Genomic DNA, 22,396 nt, shown 5'->3' with positions numbered 1-22,396 from the left:
CAAAAGGTCATTCACTAGACTGGATACTGCTTGTTTAAAGACAATAAATGTGCATTTCATTTTGGAGAAGGAAATTGGCCATTTAATGGAATACAATATCAAAATCAAATTAACAAAATTCACAATACGGTATGCTACATAGTACATTAAATGTAAATCATTACCTTCAGAGAGGATAATGAATAGATGAAGCCATCCCACAACCCAGCATTCACTGTCAATTCGCATTGTTTGGTCTAACTAACATTTCCATAGGAAAAGTCAATGAGACATATGTCAGGTGCCAATTTACTTGGGAGGGCAGGTTCTATATACAAGCTGAAAGGCCTGTAATCATGACAAGTAGGCCAACATTAAATGTTGTCACTTATATTTATAGTGGCACTAAGATCATGTTTAGTTTGAGCAGGGTTTATAACTTACACAGTCACAGCTGCTTTTTTTTTTACAACCAAATCAGTTACAAATGAATTTTTGGCCAATCATCCAAAGGAATGTATCAGGCACGTGGCTATTTAATTCATCTTACAAGCACTGTATACAGTCAAAGTACAGCATTCAATAGAATAGAGACAGACAATTTGGTTAGCAATTAGCCAACAATAGCCATCTTAATAATTGGCATGTTTTTTTAATTTTGTCTTTGATATAATTTTATGACTTTTATGACATCGATTGGTTGCACTGTTAAATATAGATGCCACTATTGTTTGTGTGGCTTTGACAAGGATTTTGCCATAGATCACATACTTTCTGGGTGATATGATTTAACCAGAGCCTTTTAAAGAACTGTTGCACTAAAAACATTACTGTGTGCCATTTTCATAACACTAACTTTTACCCCTACCATAAATACATTTACTGGCAGTTTCCTTATGACTTCCGGCACACTATGCAGTGATGATATAGTGGCATTCAGAAAAAAAACCTACAGAGTTTTTATTGGAAATAACTGGAGCACAATGTTCCAATCTGCATGGCTTTTCACTGCAGCCACAGGAAGGGATGACAGGTGCAAAGAAGCTGCTGGAAGGAGGTAGAGGAATTCCAAGCAAGAGAAGCTCTTGGAAACTCTACAATGAGAGTAAATTTGCTGGATTAGTGCCTGGAGGGTGCATTGCTTTTCTCATCTAAATTCAAGTCGACACAATATGATCTTAAAAAAAAAACAAGGCAGTTTGCTTGAAAGGAGGTCAGTTCAATTTAAAAATGAAAGAATCCTAATGAGGTTTAAAAAAAAACAAACAGGAAAGGACACCATCCAATGCAGCATGGTAGCAGCTGAGGGGATTTTATTTAACCACTTGCTGAGCTTTTCAACCATATGAACAAAGGTGTGAAAAGACTGTGGAAGCTCATCAGTCCCATGACTACTGCTACATTCAAAAGTTGTTTTATTCTGAGCATTTCCATACCATTTGCTTTTCTGTCTAAAAAAAACTAGTTGGATACATGTGGTGGTTTTAAATAGTCAGATGTTTGCTTTATAACTTAAAAATAAAAATCTCTCCTGTAAGAAATGAACCTACTCTTGTTTATGGGTGATCTAAAACCAACTACATGCAGAGGTCTGAATTTAACCTACAAAAAAAATCTGCGCTCTTAAATGTACAACAGGCAAGCCAACTTCTATGTAAATTTTGGCCAAATACATGGATGACCAGTTAGACTGATAGCTTAAAGGCTGAATGGTTAGGCTGCTCCCAAACAGGGATTATTTAAAGAACCATTTCCCATACCTTCAACTCATAGTCATGCAACCCCGCCCGCCTTTCGCCATTGTGAACTGATGGATTCTGGGACTTGAAATGCCTCTGCTTTCCACAGTACATGGTGCTAAGATTCTTTAATAAGCAGAGGAAGTCTCAGAATGTATCATACCTGAATGGGAAAAGGTGAGGGAGGGGATTAAGGACTGTGTGAGCCTAAGGGGAAGTTGAGAAATGGTTCCTAAGAGGCAGAGTTCCTAAGATAAATGGAATCATTTAGGTCTGTGTAAAAATGCACCTTTTCTACATAAGCCCAGCTGAATGAGGTTGTGAAAAAAATGGGGGATAATTTTTCCTGTTTGTCTCAGGATTTGATTTTGAGATTGTTCAAACGATCATTCCAAGGACAGAATATTGGGACAATATCTGAATCCCCTCCCTATTTTAAATCTGCTTATGTCTAATATGTGTTCTGGAAAATGGAATCAGATCCTAGCTAGCTTTACTTCAGTTTCATTCCCTTGTATGCTCACCTCTACACAACACTATGGGGCAGATTCACTAATCCACGAATGCTCAGAGCGTATTTTCGGCGACTTTTTCAAGGCTTGCACGACTTTTTCGTACGCTCGCGTGAAAAAATCAGAACAGTACAAAAATTTTGTGACTTTCGGATCGCCAATACAATATTATCGTGACTAATACGATTTTTTTCGTAAACATTTTTGTGATATTTGCGATCTTCAGAAATTTTTGTATCCAATCCGAATTTTTCCCATTTGGGATTCAAACTCATGATTTGATAAATCTGCCCCTATATATTCACTTCAAAGAAAACATTTGAGTTGGTTAAAGACAGTCAACTTTTGAAACACAACTACAGTTTTAAAAAACATATGTATTTTGTTAAACATACCTTTTTGAACATTCTTGTTGAGTCTTCACTGATCTGCATAAAACGCATTATCACATTGTTCAGGTAGATGTCACTTAACGTTGCATGATCCTTGCTCTCTCTTCTAACTTGATTCAAAAGTAAGTACCAGCAGTTCACTGGAGACAGCAGATTTTGGTCTTTCCTTTGAATAAGATACACAAAACAACACAATAATTATGAACAAGTGGACATGACCAAAACTCTTTAACCTGCTAACTGTGGAAACAATAGATATCTGTGTCCCACAGAAGTGTCAAATATTGCTTGGTTATTTCTGTCTATGTGTGTGTGTGCTCTGCTTGCAGAATGTGAATTGTTTTTGCACTAAATGTAAAAGATTGTTAAATACTAAAAATGTGACAGAATACGTTTGGCATTAAATCCCACTTTGTGTTCAATTTCACACCTGAGAATGTAATGACCTGGTTTATTTACTTCCTAGAGGCAGAAACAATTTTTCTGCAAGTGTGAAGGAAGTCTGTGAATGTGCCATATGGGGAAGGAAAAAAAAAAGGAGGCAGACACAACTGCTAACGGAAATACAACATATTTGCAAGTTTTTATGCCAATTCTGCAATAAAATATAGTAAAAATAGAAACTGTCCAATCTGTATGAATAAGCAGAATCCAGAATCCAAGATTGGCTCTTTAACAGAAAATAACAGAAGGGCAACTAAAGACCTACAACCTTCTTTGCTCATTTAGACCATAAGGATGTATAAGGCTGCTGTATCCTTTTAATTTATGCAGCAGCACCATTAAAGGAAAAGTAACACTAAAAATTTTGAACTAAAAAATCTATTCTACCCTTCCCCAATAATTGCCCTATCCTGAAAACCATTTGTTATTTTGAATGCTTTAGTAGAAAATACCTGTAAAAACTTGGCTTCCTGTCATTTGAACAAAGGCGATACGGTGATGCCGGGGAAAGTATCAGGAGATGCACCAACTATACGACCAATCGATCGCCGCATAGTTGATGCATCTCCTGATACTTTCCCTGGCATCGCTCGCCGTATCGTCTTTGTTCAAATGACAGGAAGCCGAGTTTAACAGGTATTTTCTTCTAAAGCATTCAAAATAACAATGGTTTTCAGGATAGGGCAATTATTGGGGGAGGGTAGAATCGATTTTTTAGTTAAAAATTTTTAGTGCTACTTTTCCTTTAAGTTATGTTCCACCTCAGTGCTGCGTGCATGGTTGGCTCACATTCAGATTAGCATAATAGGGTTAATAACATCCTTGCTGAACATATTAAAAAAAAAACAACTTTAACAGGGGCAGTATACCCCCTTGTAAGAACAGGGCTCATTCCAAACAAATGGAAGTTTTATAGATCATTGTTAATCTTGAGAAGTGTTTTCAGACCGTGTGTAGGCTTCAAATTATCGCCCATATAATTTTCGTACCATGCGATCGGTCATTTAGCCCATCGGACAGGTTAGATAACGATAAAATCTGTGCATTTATTATGTATCTGACAATATCCTTGGAGGACCTACAATGCAGTTCCAGGAAGTCACTTTCGTACCATTGGTGTCTGCCAACTATTTCATGTTCAGTAGGCTTTAGCCTACAATTTCATTCTGAATGTTAGTTTTCTTCTTAAGCGTAGGATTACAAGTACAAACTGCATACAAGATAAAATCAACTTTACTTCTCCTTTAAAATGTTTGTTGAAAGTATTTATTACCCTAGCACTGCTGAGGGGCCATGAAGGAAAATCCGTTCATGCATAGAGTTTTTTAAGTGAGCATTGGGAATGGGATGCTAGTGTTCAAACTGAATACACAGCAAAATTAACTCCTGCGTTAAAATGTTTATTAAAGGACAAGAAAACTCTTCCCTTTGCTACTTTGTCCAATCATATCCCACATAAACCCCTGCTGAACCGCTATATTTTGGCTTTTAAAAAACTACTTATAACTGCTTTCTTTTGCCTCTAAAGTTATTCCCAGCTGAGCGCTTTGTGGGCGCCATTTTTTTCAGCATGAGTCATTGTATACGTCACTTGAGCTCTTTGTGTGAATCCTTTCCCCGCCCACTGACAGAGTATTGCAAGCAGCACAATTCAAAGTTAGAACGAGCGTCTCCAAGGAAACATGAAACAGGTGCAGCAACAGAGTACTTGTGCACATGCACCATGTCTTGGTTAGCCCAACCCTTTAATGATTAAATACTGCAATGCAACAGATTGGGGAGCACCCAAACTTTAATTTGTATTTGATCTTTTAGGTTAACATCATTTATTTTTAGGGGTTCCTTGTCCTTTTAATGTAGTTATTCTCCTCTTTGGATTGGAATGTAAAAAAGCAGAGGTATTTTAAAAATGGCCTATAGTTCAAGCAGTGGTGATATTTTAAATTCATATTTCTAGAAACATTTCAGAGATGTTTTTTTATGAACCACTGTCTATTTTTTCAATACATTGGGCCCATCATCTGAAATACTATGTTTGTGGCCTAATTTGTATTAAATTAAGTTATACAAATGTATCTATGGATACTGCTGGTAGCCTGGAACACACATCAAATCATGGGCCGCCTCTGTCTTGTGAAACTCCATTTGGACAGCATTGGTCTTATGTATTCTGATGCACAATATCACGAAAGATAGTAGATGGGTGATATTTTCCCACTCCATTGTTCAAGCATTATACAGGGCTAAAAACTCAAATTACAAATTATTATATAGGGCTAAATCAGATACAGGTAAGCTCTGGCACTAGTACAGTTCACAGAGCTAACTCCCAGATCTGTGCTAGCTAAGTTTCTAGTGGATGCTGCAATCTGTTGTACAGCAGCTATGAGCTAGAAGGGGTCAAACTGAAAGAAAAAGAAACAATGTGTGTTCTTCTGATAATAAATGAGCTGGTCATTTGAAAAAGATCTGCTGGCAATTTTCACTTTTCTCACTTCAAAATTTTGCTGGACTTCCATGGTAATAAAACATCTCTTTTACCAGTTATTGGGCAGAAAATGAACAGGGTTTTCCAGGCAAGCAACTTCTTTTTCACTTTAAACATTTTACTGAATTTTCCTTTTTATCCCCCCTCAATTATTTAAACCTACTTCTTCCTCTGCTCCCAACATAATTAACACTACTTTACATATAAGAACATGAACAGAAAAACTGGAGTTGTTTAATATAGTTATGGGACCCTTTATCTGGAATCTCCCACAGACTCCATTTTAAGCAAATCATTTTAATTTTTAAAAGTGATTTCATTTTTCCCTGTAATCATACCTCATACTTGATGGTAACTAAGTTACACAAATCCATATTGACAGCAAAACAATCCTATTGGGTCGATTTTATATTTAAATTAATTTTTAGCATGCTTAAGGTCTGGGGATCCAAATTTACAGAAAGATCGCTTATCCGGAAAACCCCAGGTCCCAAGCATTCTGGATAATAGATTCATTACCTGTACTAAGAAGATTATATAAATATCTGGTACAAAAATACAAGTTCTGGCATTTTCTGATGTTAAAAAAAATTCTAATATATGTTAACTAGGCCGCAGAGAAAGAAATTTAGACAGGTAGTATTAGATAAAAATCCCAGTAATCCCAGCATAGCTTTGCAATTCAGCTGTTCTTGCTCCAATGGATATATTTACAAATGCAAGTCATATTGTGGTCAACAGCTGGCCAGTGACAATCCTTTGACAAGTGCACTGCTCCAGAGCTCTATATAACTGCAGCCCCAATCTCATTATCCTTCCTGTCTGGAGCTGTTCAGTAACACGTGCTACAATACTCTTGCTGCTGCAGGTCTCAGCAATGCATTGGGAGTTGGCACATCAGAATAGCCACAGGGCTGACTCTTCATACACAGAACATTAGCAGTAAGAGGTTGCTTTGTTCATTTTTAGAGATTAATAGAACAGTGCCTTTTTAGAAACAATTAGACATGCAGTGTGTGGGAACATGCCAGCATCCAAGCTCTCTTACAAAACACTACTTAGTGATATACTGGAATACATTTAATTTCCATTACTTACTCTCTGTATCCAGCTCTGCTGGCTATTTTCTTCTTTCGAAACTATATACATTCTCCCCCATCCTGTGAAACTAAAATAACCGGTACGAGTAGGAAATTTGCAAAACCACAAATTATTTTTTCTATAAAATATCTTACTTGTATTGTTGATGGTCTTTAGTGCTTCTTGTTTTGGCCATGAATCTCTCTGCCAGTTTCTCTAAGTTCCGTGAATACTCAGTCTCTATTTCTGCCTTCTTACGAAAGAAGTCCTGCAAGTCCTGGAGCAGCTGGACTCTCATCTCTGTCTGCTGCTCCAGACATTTCTGCTGTTCCACTAGCTGTGCTCGGATTTCTGCAAAACAAACAGAAAATCATTTTTGTTTATTATAATATCAAGACAAAGTATCTTTCTGCAACATTCAATAAATAGTTGCCAAATAACACTAAGACCGACTCAACATTGTACAAATATATTATAAGACTCGCAAAACTGATAATTATACAAGAAGTTTTATGTGGAAACACACTGAAAATATTATGCATAACAGACATGAGTACAATTTACTTTGGAAGGGTGGACAGTTCGATTTATGCCTTCTGACATCCACCCAGAACAGGTTAATTAAAGCAGAACATTTGGGCATTTTACTGCCAATAGAATCACCACATTAGTGCCACCTAGAACACTATATTTATACTGCAGAAAGCATTACCATACCTGAGTAAACAGCCCTAGAAGCTTTTTCTGTTTGTTTAAGATTGCAGCTGCCATTTTAAGTAGCTTCCTGCTTGCAGCTCTTGCCTTTTTAGCTCAGATTACACATTCCTAGGGGTGGGGGGAGTAAGTTTTATGAATTCTTATAGGAGGGGGGAGCAGGAGAGGGCATAAAGCTTTCTTAGTTTTTACCTTCTCTTCTCCTTTAATAAGGGTATTTAGCCTGCCTCTAAGTTACACAAGGAGTTGCAGAGATGGGGCTAATATTTGGCATTTATTGAAAATATTTTAACGTATTTACATATTTAGAGTCACAAAATGATTAGCATGACATGATTTCTTTTTTGCTCGTTCCTAAGGTTGGGCAGATTTAGCTTAGGAGAAAACCAATTCAGTTTAAGCTCTTTCTCTATCTCTCTATCTAAAGAGAGATATGAGCCATGAAAGGCATTAGTATAAATAAAGCTTCCCGACCTGCACACAGCTCTTATTAAACTTTAATATACCTGAGCTATTTTGTAATCATGTGCATCTTTAACAAGAAAGAGCAAGTCCTGTCAATGTTGAACATAGACTTAGGTCTGTAAATAGATCATATTTGTCGAGGCCTGTGAAATAAGATTATTTAAAAATCCTGTTTCTTATGCCAACTGGCACATCACTTGTTGTATGTTGTAATTTGTATTTAAAGTATTTATGAAGACTATAACATTATGGCTCTGTTCACATTTGAGAAGTACATTTGAAAATGAAAGTACAATGAAAAGCTCATTGGCTGCAGACTGCTATGTGCCTACAGCTTAGTTGACAACTGGGTTGCATGTGCCTTCTACCATTTAAGCATATTATTTCAAATACGAATCTGCAGCAATATTAAGCTGTAATTTACAAGATGCAATATTAATATATGAATTAACACCATGAAAAGATGTAATATAAAAACAGTTTCTATAACCTTCCAAAAATAGACATACTACATACTTAAGTCAACTCTCAAAATATGGAAATGGTGAAATAAGCATATAAGGCAACATCCAAACTGAATCTACATCCAATTTAAGGCCATTTACAAAAAAAAAAAAAAAATGGTGTATCGATGGTAAGAAAACAAAATGGTTTACTGTGTATTTAATTAATTTTGTATAATTCACTGGCCCTCCAATAATGAGGGTGAGGCTAAAGTCTCCTCTCAAAATAAGGAAATGAAGAACAGTATTTCGTGAGCATTATCTTTAATGCACAGATAAATATGGGTAAAATTTATTTTGCTTGTAATTTGATGTGATATGCACTGACGTAAATCAGTGATGAGCAGGTGACCATTATACTACAACTAGTTCTCAAAGCGCAGGCATGAGGCTGGCAGAAAGATACACATTAATCTTTTTAAATACATTTCAACACACCTTTAAGGCAAGAACAAACCAAGGTGCTTTGTTACCTGTGGAAAATAGCATCTTCTGTGGATGACAAAAGCAGACAAAAGACCTTCCGCATTCTTACATATTTTGTGTTTTACATGTGGTTATTTCTGTTCTTCTGGAACAAACAGTATTTTCAGGCACTTTGTCACCCATGCGAGATTTCACCAAGGCAGCAAATTTCCCTGTCTATCATTGCCCTGTCACTGCCCTGTGTGTCAAGCATGAGGTCTAAGGAGCTTTCAGAAGGAGCCAGTGCTACACATTAGAACTGCTTTCAAGTAACCTTTTGTTTCTCCTACTCCCATGTAACCGGAGGAGTCCCAAGCTGGACTTGGATTTCTTACTATTGAGTGCTATTCTGATATCTACTGGGAGCTGTTATCTTGCTACCTTCCCACTGTTCTGCTAATCAGCTGCTGGGAAGGGAGGTTAGATCATTCCAACTTGCAGCTCAGCAGTAAAGTGTGACTGAAGTTTATGAGTGCACAGGTCACATGGCTGTGGCACCCTGGAAAATGAAGAACATGGCTAGCCCCATGTGAAATTTAAAAATAAAATATAATAACTGATGAAAAAAAAAAACAAACAAACCATGACAGTATTCCATTAAGCTGGCCACAGGCTGATCTTTGGGCTATCCAACCAGGTGGATAATTTACAAGTTAGCAATAAACTGTGACAATCTATTCAACTGGCTTTGAACACCTATCTCTGAAATAATTTTGGAATTAAAATAAATCCCTTCCTGGCAGGCCAGCGAGCCCTTTACAAGTTGCAAATGGCAGCTATCTGCCTACCAGGTTTTCTGTTTTGGACAATCAACTCTGGTATAACTGCTCAAAGCAGTTTTTTGAAAACCCACTACTATAGACCAGGGGTAATTTATGTTGTGTAATTAGCTTTATTATAGTACCTTTTTCTATTTTAAGATTACATCTTGTAAAATAATTAAGTAGAAAATTACTTGATGAATTATGTATTCTCTAAAGAAGCAACAGTACACTTTCATCTAATTTTATCCATGAGATCCTTTTTTATCAAGAGCAATATGAAAGCCACAAACGGTTCACTATGCATAGTTCTTGAAATTATAGTTTGCCTTGAAAGATACAATAGGGACACACACTGAGAATTTAATGAACAGCTCAGCAGGATATGGATGTTTTCCATTGTGTTCCAATGTAATCTACCAGGGTTCTGTATGGCCTTATGCAGAACAAAAGAAATGTATTTTAATGTATTTTTGGTATTTACAGTGGTGAATCTTTGCACTTCAGTTATGCAGAGTTTCTTTAATTTCAAGAATCATACCTTTTAAAGCTGGTTATCATATTATGCCTGCAAAGCAGAAAAGCACAAACACCAATAATGCATATAGTTCTAGAAGACTGATTACATTATTACATTAGAGTTTATTTGATGTTAGGGATGCACTGAACTTTGAAATGCCTGAAGTGAATGTGACTAAATTCTTGTTCTAATATGATAGAATTTTCTGATTTATCTCAGATTTATATATGCAGACTATAGTTTGGATTCAGCCAAACCTTTAGTGTAGGATTTAGTACTTAAACATATAAAAAAAACTATAAATTTAGTGCAGGGCTGGAACTATGAGTAGGCAGAGATCACCTGCCTAGTGCACAACAATGAGGGGCACCAGGAAGATACCCCTGCCTAACCCTAGTCTGCGCTCCCTTGTCATTGCCTCTGCCGCTTGTCATTGCGCTGTGGGGGCAATGACCCCCATGATGGCAATGTGCACATACGTGAGGCGGTTCTAGGGGTCGGGTGGCCAACCAGGTTGCCTAGGGCGCCCGGTCGTCCTGGCCTGCCCCTGATTCTGTGTATCCCAGTTTGGTATACTGCAGCTTAAAGGAACAATACACACCTAAAAACCTTTTGCTAAAAATGAGCACATTAAATGAGCACCCAGTATGCATTAGCACCATTGTCCTAAGTCATAAACAGACCAAAGGCCGGCATTACTTCCACTGTGCTGTATCTACTGTAGCTGCCTGTTGTTCCCCTGAAAAAGGATTGTTTTTGCCTTTGTTAAGGACATCTAGACAAAGACACAACCAAAAGCGTTTTCCTTCCGCACTGTACAATAACATAACTTTCATACAAAAACATTCCCTTTCCCTCTCCTTGATTTCCTGAAATACACTAGTCTCATTACTACAAGGTTATATGTATAAAACATGGATAAATAGCTCCACTGTATTAAATAAAAGGAAATGGCTTGACTACATTCAGCTGAACAGCTGGAAGGTTTCCACAGGCATGGTAATGAACTGGTTAACAGTTTCTCAAAAGGAACAAATGTATAAAAATTGTTAATGTTTGTTAACAACAGAACTTTAGATTTTTTAGGGCTGAAAATGCTCCCAGGACCACAACAGGTAGAGAGATGCCTTAGTGCATCTGATGCACATACCCATGTTTAATCAGGTCACTTTATTCTGGTATGGATTATAAATTAAAATCCACTGTGTTCACCTACTGCCTGTTTAGGGTATAATTGTCACTGGAATGCATGCCACTCAGTCAAAGGTGCATTTTAAAACATGCATAAGATTCTGGGGATTGCAGGTTTAATGTTTAAAAACATTAAATCAATGTACACATTTAATGATTTAGGTCTATGGATCAAGGGCCATCATTTCTGCAAGCATTTTTCACCCACCTGTCACTGGTGGCGAGAGGCAGATTTTGGCCACAGGCCTTAATGTCCATCCTTAAGCTTATTAGGTGATCTGCAGAACTAAATTTGTTACGTTTCTACACTGTTCTAAACATCATGCTTAGCATATTGATTTAGCAATTTTTTCTCCAATTCCAAATATGACTTGGCATCAGGTATCAAAAATCAATGACGTAACATAATGAGATTAAGCTTTAGAAATTTCAAGCAAAGATATTTAAGTTAAATAAATATACATTTGACATTTAATGGATCTTACAAACAGGTGTTTCAAATGTTATTCCCATTCCCATTGTTTTAAAGGAATTTACACAATGTTCAAAGAAATTGGATAAAAAGTAACCATAGTGTATATATATATATATATATATATATATATATATATAGATATATATATATATATATATATCTATATATATATATCTATATATATATATGTTAAAAGCTATTACATGTCTAAGCTGCGGTGCCCATTTCTGAAGCGGACACTTGCAAATGCCACTGAGTCAGCATGCCTACTATCATTGGACTTTTAAATAGCATCATAATGAGCCTACAATCTGCAGCCCTGATAGAGCTGCAGTCATTATCCTTTTGTTGCATTTGTTTAAGAGTTTTAATAATATTCAGTTTGGAAATGTTAAAAATAAATTATTCGTTAAAATAAACCATTATACAAAACCTTTTGCTGCTATGTAAAACAACAGAAGCCCGGTATTTTACAGTTAATTTCCTGCCACATTTAGCAGCAGGTTGCTATAATTCCAGGTAGCCTGAACCATACAAACAGCATTCTAAATGAAAGGGTGCAGAGCACAGAATCCAGAATCGGGTCTGGTATTTAGCCATCTCCAAGCAAAATTTATATTCTGCTAAACCTTTAACAGCACAGGGTTTCAAAATTCTGCCATCACAATTTATAAAATGTGCCCCTTTATTTAAGATGAAGGTTTCGTTCCATTTCACAAAATGCAAAGAAGAAAGAAAATAAATGGAAACAAAATTCAGCCTTCAAATCCTCCATACATTTAATTCACTGTATTATTTATCAAAAATAAGTTACATGTGAAAAGAGACACTGGGTTCAAATGATTGTAAATGTCTAAACTTCTAAAACTGTTGCAAATCCTATATGTCATGGATATTTTCTTATAACCTTGTATCAGGGTATTAGCAAAGATACAGTAAATCAATGAGTGTTTCTCAGGCAACTGCAGAGAATGATTATTCCTGGCCTGATGAAGAATCCATTCCATTTAAGCCAATATTGACTCACCTTCGATTAGTTTGCAAATTAATAAATTATCACTAAAGGATAACTTGTAACACAAAAAAAGCATTTTACTAATATTTTTTGACTAACTTCTTCTGACAACTGGTAAAAAAAGGAATTTTTTTTCTGTAACTAAACAAAGTAAAGGCCTTGGTTCTAATATGAAGCCGCTCACACATAGAGGAGCTTATCTAGTTTACATAAAACCACCAGCCTATCACTACAACAATGCTTTAAATAAAAGGGTTAAGCTGCCCTGTGTGGTGTGCATCTTATTTTGCATTGTAAATGTAATGACAAAAACAAATCTATTTGTACAGAAATAAGCATATTAAACACCCTACTCCTAAAGTGTAAAATATTTGTACAGTACTACAAACCATAAAAAAAGATTGTCCAGAGCTAATGGCGTGTCGCTCACTTTAACGGGGGTCCCATTAAAGTAATCACAATATGAAGTTGGAAAAGAAAGAAAGGAAGGATTACTAAACAAAAGTCATTTATACAAAGGAAGTTGTTTCAACTGAATGGAAGCTATAGGGCATGCAATGCAGGCAACGTCTGCACCTCAATTTTATTGCCCAACAAAAGCTTTATATTTGGGCTGGGGATAAGGCATTCCTAAAGGTACAAAACCTGTAAAACCCACAAGGAAAAGTTAGCTTATGACATGAGAATCCCACCACTAAAATAATATGTATGAGTGTCATGCAGTTCCTCAACAACATTTGCAGGTGGAAGCAGCATCCTAGCTGCTGGGAAAGTGTATAATTGTAAACATCAAAACATTTTTAACCAAAAATCTAAAAATCATAGAGGATTTTTGACACAATGTAATTTACAGCTGTAACATAGTGCTTACAATTCCATTTTCTATCTGTTATCAATTCCAATCCAAAAGAATTGGAAATGCTCTACAAACAAGTTCCAAAGAAATTCAAGCTGTCCTGCAGGCTTAGGGAGCATCAGTGTCAGCGCCAACTATCCGTCGACATTTAAATGAAATGAAACGCTATGGCAGGAGACCCAGGAGGACCCCACTGCTGACACAGACATAGAAAAGCAAGACTACAGTTTGCCAAAATGTACTTGAGTAAGCCACAATCCTTCTGGGAAAATGTCTTGTGGACAAATGAGACCAAGATAGAGCTTTTTGGTAAAGCACATCATTCTACTGTTCTGAAAACGGAATGAGGCCAACAAAGAAAAGAACACGGTACATACAGTGAATTATGGTGGAGGTTCAATTATGTTTTGGGGTTGTTTTGCTGCCTCTGGCACTGGGTGCCTTGAATGTGCATCATGAGGATTACCAAAGAATTTTGGGTTGCACTGTAGAGCCCAGAGTCAGAAAGCTTGGTTTGGGTCCAAGATCTTGGGTCTTCCAGCAGGACAATGACCCCAAACATACGTCAAAAAGCTACCAGAAATGGATGGCAACAAAGCGCTGGAGAGTTCTGAAGTGGCCAGCAATGAGTCCAGGTCTAAATCCCATTGAACATTTGTGGAGAGAACTTAAAATTGCTGTTGGGAAAAGGCGCCCTTCCAATAAGAGAGACCTGGAGCAGTTTGCAAAGGAAGAGTGGACCAAAATTCCCGGTGAGAGGTGTAAGAAGCTTATGGATGGTTATAGGAAGCAAATGATTTCAGTTATTTTTTCCAAAGGGTGTGCAACCAAATATTAAGTTAAGGGTGCCAATAATTTTGTCCAGACCATTTTTGGAGTTCTGTGTGACATTATGTCCAATTTGCTTTTTTTCCTCCCTTTTTTGTTCTGTTCCAATACACACAAAGGGAATAATGATGTGTATAGCAAAACATTTGTTGCTGCAATACTTTTCTGTGAGAAATACTTGATTTTCTAGAAAAATTTCTGGGGTGCCAACAATTTTGGCCATGACTGTGTATATATATATATATATATATATATATATATATATATATATATATATATATATATATATATATATATATATATATATATATATATATATATATATATATATATATATATATATATATATATATATATATATATATATATATATATATATATATATATATATATATATATATATATATATATACACACACACACACACACATTATATATAATATATATATATATATATATATATATATATATATATATATATATATATATATATATATATATATATATATATATATATATATATATATATATGCAGACAACATAGCACAGGAGGAGGCGTTTGATAGCTTTAAATACCCCCCATGCATGCGCAGAACCGGCGCCGTCAGCGCTTCGTGCACGCTTTGACATGTACGTGCGCTTTGACGCACGAGCACCTGGACACACGTGTGCAACGTCCCGCGGACAATGGGACGCGCACACGCAAGGAGGCGTGCAAGACCGGGCCACAGGGGTGAGTACCCTGACACCCCGGTATTGCGGTATCTGAAAAATGAATATAGTTTTTAAAAAAAACACCGGTATTCGGTATTAAACGGTATATCGCCCAGCCCTAGGATATAGTGATGTAACTTGGTTGCACGGGGCCCCCCTGCAAACAGATCTTCTAAGGGGGCCCGGTCTGAACAATTCTTCCTCTCCGGCCCCCCCACCTGGCCTGCTTGCGTCATACCTCCCAGGCCACAATGCACCGTGCTGGTATTTAAAAAGAAAAAAAATGTAAAAAAAAGACTGCAATACAGCAGACCCCGCAGTCTGGACCCCCATCGCCCAGGCCCCCTGCGACCACAGAGTCTGCTGTATAGCTAGTTTCCCCACTGCTTGGTTTTCTTACTATTGAGTGGTATTCTGATATCTACTGGGAGCTGCTATCGTCCCATTGTTCTGCTGGCGGGCTGCTGGGGAGAAGGGGAGCTGATATCACTCCAACTTGCAGTGCTGCAGTAAAGTGTGACTGGAGTTTAACAGAGCAGAGGTGAGCACAGGTGAACACCCTGAGAAATGAAGAACTTGGCTAGCCCCATGTGCAATTTTAAAATTAAATATGAAACAATCTGTTTGCATGTTTGAAAAACGTATTTCAATGCAGAATTCTGTTGGAGAAGCTCTATTTACTTATGCGTTTTGAAAAAACATGTTTTCCCATGACATTTTTTAATAAAGAGCATTTTTTTTTTTTTTTTAAAACCTGGAGAGTCTTTCCTGCAAGATGATGTACCATGACATGAAAATATTTGCTATGCTTTTAACAGAAGTACATGATCTTATTAGTTGCATTTTAAACTGATTTGTACATGAGTATGTGATAGTTTCACATCTACAATTAGGTTTTGCTTAATAGCATTGTGTGTACTAACCATAATGCAGCCCTGGTACTACATATAAGATGTTATCTTGGAATTCCCAGTGGAGAGTTGGTTTCCAAGTGTCACAGTGACACTACCCCCACCCTTCATGGTTTCAGACTATACTTGTACAAGAACAGCTGAATCAATAGGTGGATGAGTAATTCTGACAGGCTGACAGGTTATCCCCCGGCTTCTGTTCCAGTAGTTTGAAGAGATGCACGGCTGGAGATCTCCTGAGGGCATTTCTAAAAAATGACTGGCATAGTGAGAAGCAATTGTGCTCATCAGGAAAGCAATACACAAAAATAACAAGCTTTTTTGTGATCATGTAGAAGCTAGTCGATGACAGCTAACAAAAAGTAATAATAATAAAAATGTATTTAAAGAATGTACCACTACACTTTCAGTCTCACAATTTCTGTTTTAAGGCAATCTACTCCCAAAAAATGTTTTTGCATAACAACGTAAGCATCTTTCCAGCATATTTTCTGCCTAGCTGTTTAAATTCTTTGCATTACTGGCTCTGACTCCTGAAAAACATAATGCCTGCTGATCCACAGACCAAGACAATACTTTTGCGATACTGTTTCAAGAACAGAAATGGAATGACAAATACTATTATTAATTACATTTGCAGCTCATTTTTTATTCATAAATACTAGAATGTAGCTCATAATTACATTTTCTTACACTTTGCAAAAAATGTTTTTAGGTAGATATTCCATTTCAGGGTAACAACATACAAAGGCTATTCAAAGTGTTTGCCCTCCAATATTTCCTCTAACTTTTGAGCTGTGTGTGCAAAAAAAATATTTTGTGCACACCTTTTAAAACTGTGTGCACAGTATTTAAGAAAACTGGTCTGAACAGCACAAAATTATGTTTTCACACAAAATTCTTTGTGCATCTCACATTGAATTGTGTGCACTGGTCTCAAAATCTGTGCATGTTTGTACAAAGGCACAGCTTAGAGGGACTAGTGTCCCAAAGCGATACCCAATATGACAGGTGATCATATCTATGGCGACCACCTTGACTTGCATGTGTACTCACAGGTCAGACAACTGGCCCTTGAAAATGTGGTAGCCAAGTGTTCTTAAGCAACACACACCACACCTATAAGTGTATTTACTAGATCATCAGGCTCCTCAAAACTGCCTAGACATGCCTAGAATAATTGTTCAAATCTTATAAACATGCACTTTCCAATATTCAACTGTAGCAAGGATAACTGTTTTTTTAAATACCCATCACTTAAAATTTACAGATGTAGCCACAGGTTTACCTAAGTGTAATACGTATGCATTAAAGAGCGCTTTCCCACTTATCATGCAACAAAACTTGTTAAGGGCGAGGTCAGACAAAGTGTACCTCCGCTTCTCTCAGCCCTTTGCTGTCTGGCTAAGAGAAGTGGACCCACTTCCGTATGCCGCCTTATTTGCGTGTAGTAAAATCTATGGCAACAGTCAGAGTGTGCACTCACAGAGCAGAGTGGCGATCGGCCTGGAAAACGTGAAATCGAACGCTATCCGATCCGCTCTGTGTACGCACATTTGGACTGTTGCCATTGCCAGAGCAGTGTATGGAATGCCCTAAACCTAGGGGTTTGCGGTAACAATTTAGGCCGTAGCCCCTGGGTCCCTATCTTCTCTTTCTCTGTGGTATTTCCAGGGCTTAGATAGTAACTGTGAGATAGCAGTTTTCTTTGGAAAAATATAGATGGTGGAGATATTACCAATTTCAATCTTATCTTTTTATCAAGGTGGTAAATTATCTTTTTTAATAGTTTCATTAATTTATTCACATCAATATATTGTGGAAGGATGGATTTAATACTTGAAATGATGCACTAGTCACTTTACTAATATAGCAGTTTATTGAGGTGAATATATTGAATTGAAGAATTGATAAAGTGACTAGTTTAAAAGTAAATTATTAACAATTGATTTTTAGTAACAAATTTATTTTATTGATGAATTTGCAGTGATCAACTTTACATTGGGTACTTTCTTAGATAAAACCACTGTAAATCTATTGTTACACTTATATATAACCACCGAGATTTAAAGAGGGATTAAAAATGTTTTTTGTTTTTTTTTCAAATTGAGAAACAAGTGGTTGCCCAGGTGCTAATTGTTGGGGCTGAGGTAACTACAGGGGATAAGCGGTTACATTTGAATAACTATTATCACTAACAAAAAGGATTATCTTTATTTTACACCTCTTACCTTACTTCTGATCTTGCCCTTTTCCACACCTTGTGTCTAAAGGTGGCCATACACGTGGCGATCCGACGATGTTTCGTGCGACCATCGGTCGCACGAAACATCGTAAGATCCGCCACACACCATTCAGGACTGAATCGGCAGGTAAGGAGGTAGAAACAATAGGATTTCTACCTCCTTCTGCCGATTCAGCTCTGAAGGGAGAATTTTGGTCAGGCGCCTTCTATGGCGCCCGATCAAAATTTTCAAACTTGTCCGATCGGCGAGTCGTCCGATATCGGCAGCTTCCTGCGATATCGGTCAACTCGCCGACATGCCATACACGCACCGATTATCGTACAAAACGAGGTTTCGTACGATAATATCGGTGCGTGTATGGCCACCTTTAACCCCTTCTCCTTAGGGCTCTGGCACACGAGGAGATTTGTCGCCGTCAAATCATACGAGGCTACTTCAAGTCGCCTGCGGTTTCAAATCGCAAACAGATCCTTTTCTGAGCGACTTGAGTAAACATGTGGGAGGGGTAACTGTTGAGTGGTACCATGGGTAGCAGATCGCCTGGAGCTAAACTCGCATGAAATCTCTTTGTGTGTATTGTCGTGGCGACTTGTCGCCAAAGCGCCAGGGGGAAAAACACAGGCGACAAATCTCCTCGTGTGCCAGAGCCCTTATAGATTGTAAGCGCTTTTGGGCAGGGCACTCTTCACCTTTTGTATCTGTTATAGGTTTCTTTTATGTAATGCTGTATGTTCAATCTATTAACCAACTTATTGTACAGCGCTGTGGAATATGTTGGTGCTTTATGAATACATTTTAATAATGATAATACCACATTTGGAACTTCCAGGAGATACTAGAAGGACCCCAAATAAAAAGACACTGACTTCAGTTAGTTGATTGCAATAATTGTATTAGTTTTATAAATAAAACATCACCATAAAACGTAAAGCTGGTGTGGTGCAGTTACAAGTTACCACACACACATCCACCAAAAATAAAGCACTACAAAAAACCATACAAACACAGCTTTCCTGATATATGAGGGATGGAATAGCAGTTACTAACACCTACTCACAGCTAGATATGATGAATTACAAGGCAAGCCCTTTTTTGCCACCCTCCCCTCCCCTCCTCCTCAATATGTGGAGCATCTTTGTATAAAAACAATTAGAAGATATGGTTTCCTTGTATGTATTTCTTCAGCTGAATAAAAGTTCAGATTCAGCACTCCATGAAATCTGTTCTGGAAGGGCATTTTGATAGGACGTTCCCGTTTTGCTGCAAAATAATGACCCATCTGGCATTCTGGTACTGCCAAGAAAAATGGAAACTGCAACTTTTCTACTTAAGTACAAATATTATATGTTTTTAAACAGTAACTAAGAAAATATTGAAGCTAGCATGTGAAGAAACAGGTAAACTGAAGGCAGAAGGCCCTCCTAAATTCTTCTGGCATCCTGAAAAAACCATGCATGTGAAATCTTAAGGGAATACATTGCTGGTGCACATCTGAGGTCACTAACAGTTCAGAGGGCTGGGTAGATGGTAGATTCTGTACGCAGCTGGAAAAAGCACAACTGGAAGGACACGTGGCAGGAGCTGCAACAAATGAGCTCCCTAAAGTACAATAAAGAGACCGAAAGAAAAACTGCCGCTATCCCTACTCCACTGACTATTAAAGCTGAAACGGCGTTTAGAAAAACTCTAGCAAATAAAAGTTCCTAGTTAAAGCATGGATCATGCAAATAAGGCAAAAAACCAAAAGGAGGTCTTTCAATTGGCTTAACATAATCCAAACAATTATGAAGTTATTTCTAAAGATGCCCACATTAGCACTGCTATTATTTTATTTAAACACCACAAGCAATTAAGTTAAAAAGCACTGAACACACCTGCATTAAAAAAAAGGTTAATTGCAGCAGCATAACTACTAGGGAGCAGGGGGTGTAACTGCACTGGGGGCCATTCCCCAGCTTGTGGGAATTATGGTGGCAAGCAGATAGCACTGGGCTTTCCACTTCCCTAATGCCAACGCTTTAGTTATGCCATTGGATCCTTGGCTAAAACAAATCAGAGCACTTATATAAGAATATAAGAAGAATATGGTACTGAAATGCTCACTTGCCTCTTCCATTGTCATTTAAATCCCTGGTCTCTGCTTTACTGAAGTCCTTTCAGTAGCAGTTCTGGCTGAGTGCTTTTCTCAGGCAGTCAGTGCTTGTGGCACCACTTACTTATGTGCTTAACATACTGCAAAACCATGAGGAGCAGTAGCTCCCATTTAAAGTGATACTGACAGCCACTTAAAAAAAATGTTTTACACCTGCTGTGGTGTTTTAATTTATATCAGCTTTAAATTAATTATGAACTATAATCTGCAAAGTTTTTTCGCTTCATAATTATGGTAGCACTAATTACAGACCCATGGAGCAGCCATGTTTGTTCCCCTCTTCCGGGTTTTAATATAAATGCCTCCCAAGTGAACAAATATGCCCAATCACAAACCTGCAACGCCCCTTCTGCTTTCAGCCGGTGTGTGACAAGCTCAGCTCCGTTGTCTATGTGTAATGGGGAGGGAGAGCCCTTAGAAGTAGACAGGCACGGGAAAGCTTAAGCTGGCCTGCTATTTAAATTCTTCCTGCGAAGAGCAGAGAGGGGGCACAGCCCTTTGAAGTAGGCAGGCAACAGAAATGAGGAGTGAGGAGTGAAGGGGAGCTCTTTGAAGCAAATAGCAAGCTGAATCCTCCCAGTTTATGACGTAGTCCTTTTGACAGATAGAGAAGCTACAGTCGGGTTCAGGATCTTCAGTAGGATTTATGTAGAGAAACAGGAATTTTAGGAAAAAAACAGTCAACATGACCTATAGGTAGGTTTGGAAGTAGGTTCATATTTTTATAAGAAATTTTTTGGTGTCAGTATCACTTGAAGAATGGTTAGGGCTCTGTTAGGTTAAGGATATGGTACCTGGCTCTCTGGCCACTAGAAGAGAGCACGGCCACTAGAAGAGAGCACTCAAATACTGCAGAAAAACCTGTGTTGGAGCATGACAGGTGAAGGCAATGTTAAAGAAAAAGATAATCATGTGTTTCGGTACCATCAGTGGGACTCCGCACAAATGTAAGCCTTTTTATTATATTACCCCTGATCATCATCATCCCATATGACCCTGTCTTTTACATGATCACTCACCCACCAGTCCACCTGCACAAATCACTGGAAGACAATAGAAAGGCTATGCAGACAAAAATGGGCACATGCAAGGTTCACAGACACAGAAAAGGGGGAAGGTGCTGGCATTCAATACGTGTACATACAGATTCCAGGTCCCCTCTGTCCTGTGGTTGACAGGGCTGCTTCATAGAAGTTATGCCATTGGGTAACATTTTATTCTATATGAAAGCCCTCTGACTCTTTTAAGACACTATATGCCCCTTATTTAGTATAAGCTCAAAGAATAGTGCCTGCGCTGAAAATACAATTTGATTATTGCTCTAATTAAGACACATCTTTGGGTTTTGTTATTTATTGTGCTAACAAAGAAACTGAAAATGTATAAAGGGGTGTCTCCATCACTTCAGTATTCCCAAGGTTGCCAGTGGTGAATAAACTTGAACTTCTAAACCAGTGGTTCTCAACCTTCCTAATGCCGCAACCCTTTAATACAGTTCCTCGTGTTGTGGTGACTCCCAACCATAAAACTGTTCCTAAGACCATCGGAAATATGTGTTTTCCGATGGTCTTAGGCAACCCCTATTAAAGGGTCGTTCGACCCCCAAAGGGGTCCCGACTCATGGATTGAGAAACACTGTTCTAAACAAACAATATTTTTATGAAATTGTAATGTGCCATAAAAACCACCTGTGGATAATGAGTTCTATTATGCAGCCATTTTTAATGCAGTATTTTGAAATAATGTGTGTACAATAAATTTGGGGATCTAAAGGGCATTTGATAGTGGTATTCTATAACAATGTCACATCATAACATTATGTAATGACATCACATAATAAAACTGAATGAAGTTCTGGCATAAGTTCATCAACCATTTATGTCACATGCACCAAAACAATATATGTGTGAAAACACACATTCTGACATTTTTTTTTGGCCGATGTT

At 37.6% G+C, this 22,396-nt stretch overlaps 1 protein-coding gene across 6 annotated transcripts in view; it reads right to left on the bottom strand.

Annotated features, from left to right (window-relative positions):
* The window catches only part of srgap1 (SLIT-ROBO Rho GTPase activating protein 1), a 109,049-nt gene that overhangs the window by 59,366 nt on the left and 27,287 nt on the right, over positions 1–22,396 (bottom strand). For all 6 annotated transcript variants that reach the window (XM_031898916.1, XM_018092246.2, XM_002941251.5 and 3 more), the window contains 2 exons: positions 6,790–6,985; positions 2,626–2,788 (listed from right to left, as the gene is read on the bottom strand). In XM_031898916.1, the coding sequence (XP_031754776.1) occupies positions 2,626–2,788; positions 6,790–6,985 (359 nt within the window). The remainder of the gene's footprint in view (positions 1–2,625; positions 2,789–6,789; positions 6,986–22,396) is intronic.

Source organism: Xenopus tropicalis, chromosome 3 (assembly GCF_000004195.4).
Source record: "Xenopus tropicalis strain Nigerian chromosome 3, UCB_Xtro_10.0, whole genome shotgun sequence".
In the NCBI taxonomy this organism is placed as follows: domain Eukaryota; kingdom Metazoa; phylum Chordata; class Amphibia; order Anura; family Pipidae; genus Xenopus; species Xenopus tropicalis.
The sequence above is the reverse complement of the archived record's forward strand: the minus strand, read 5'-3'. Positions and strand labels throughout refer to the sequence as shown.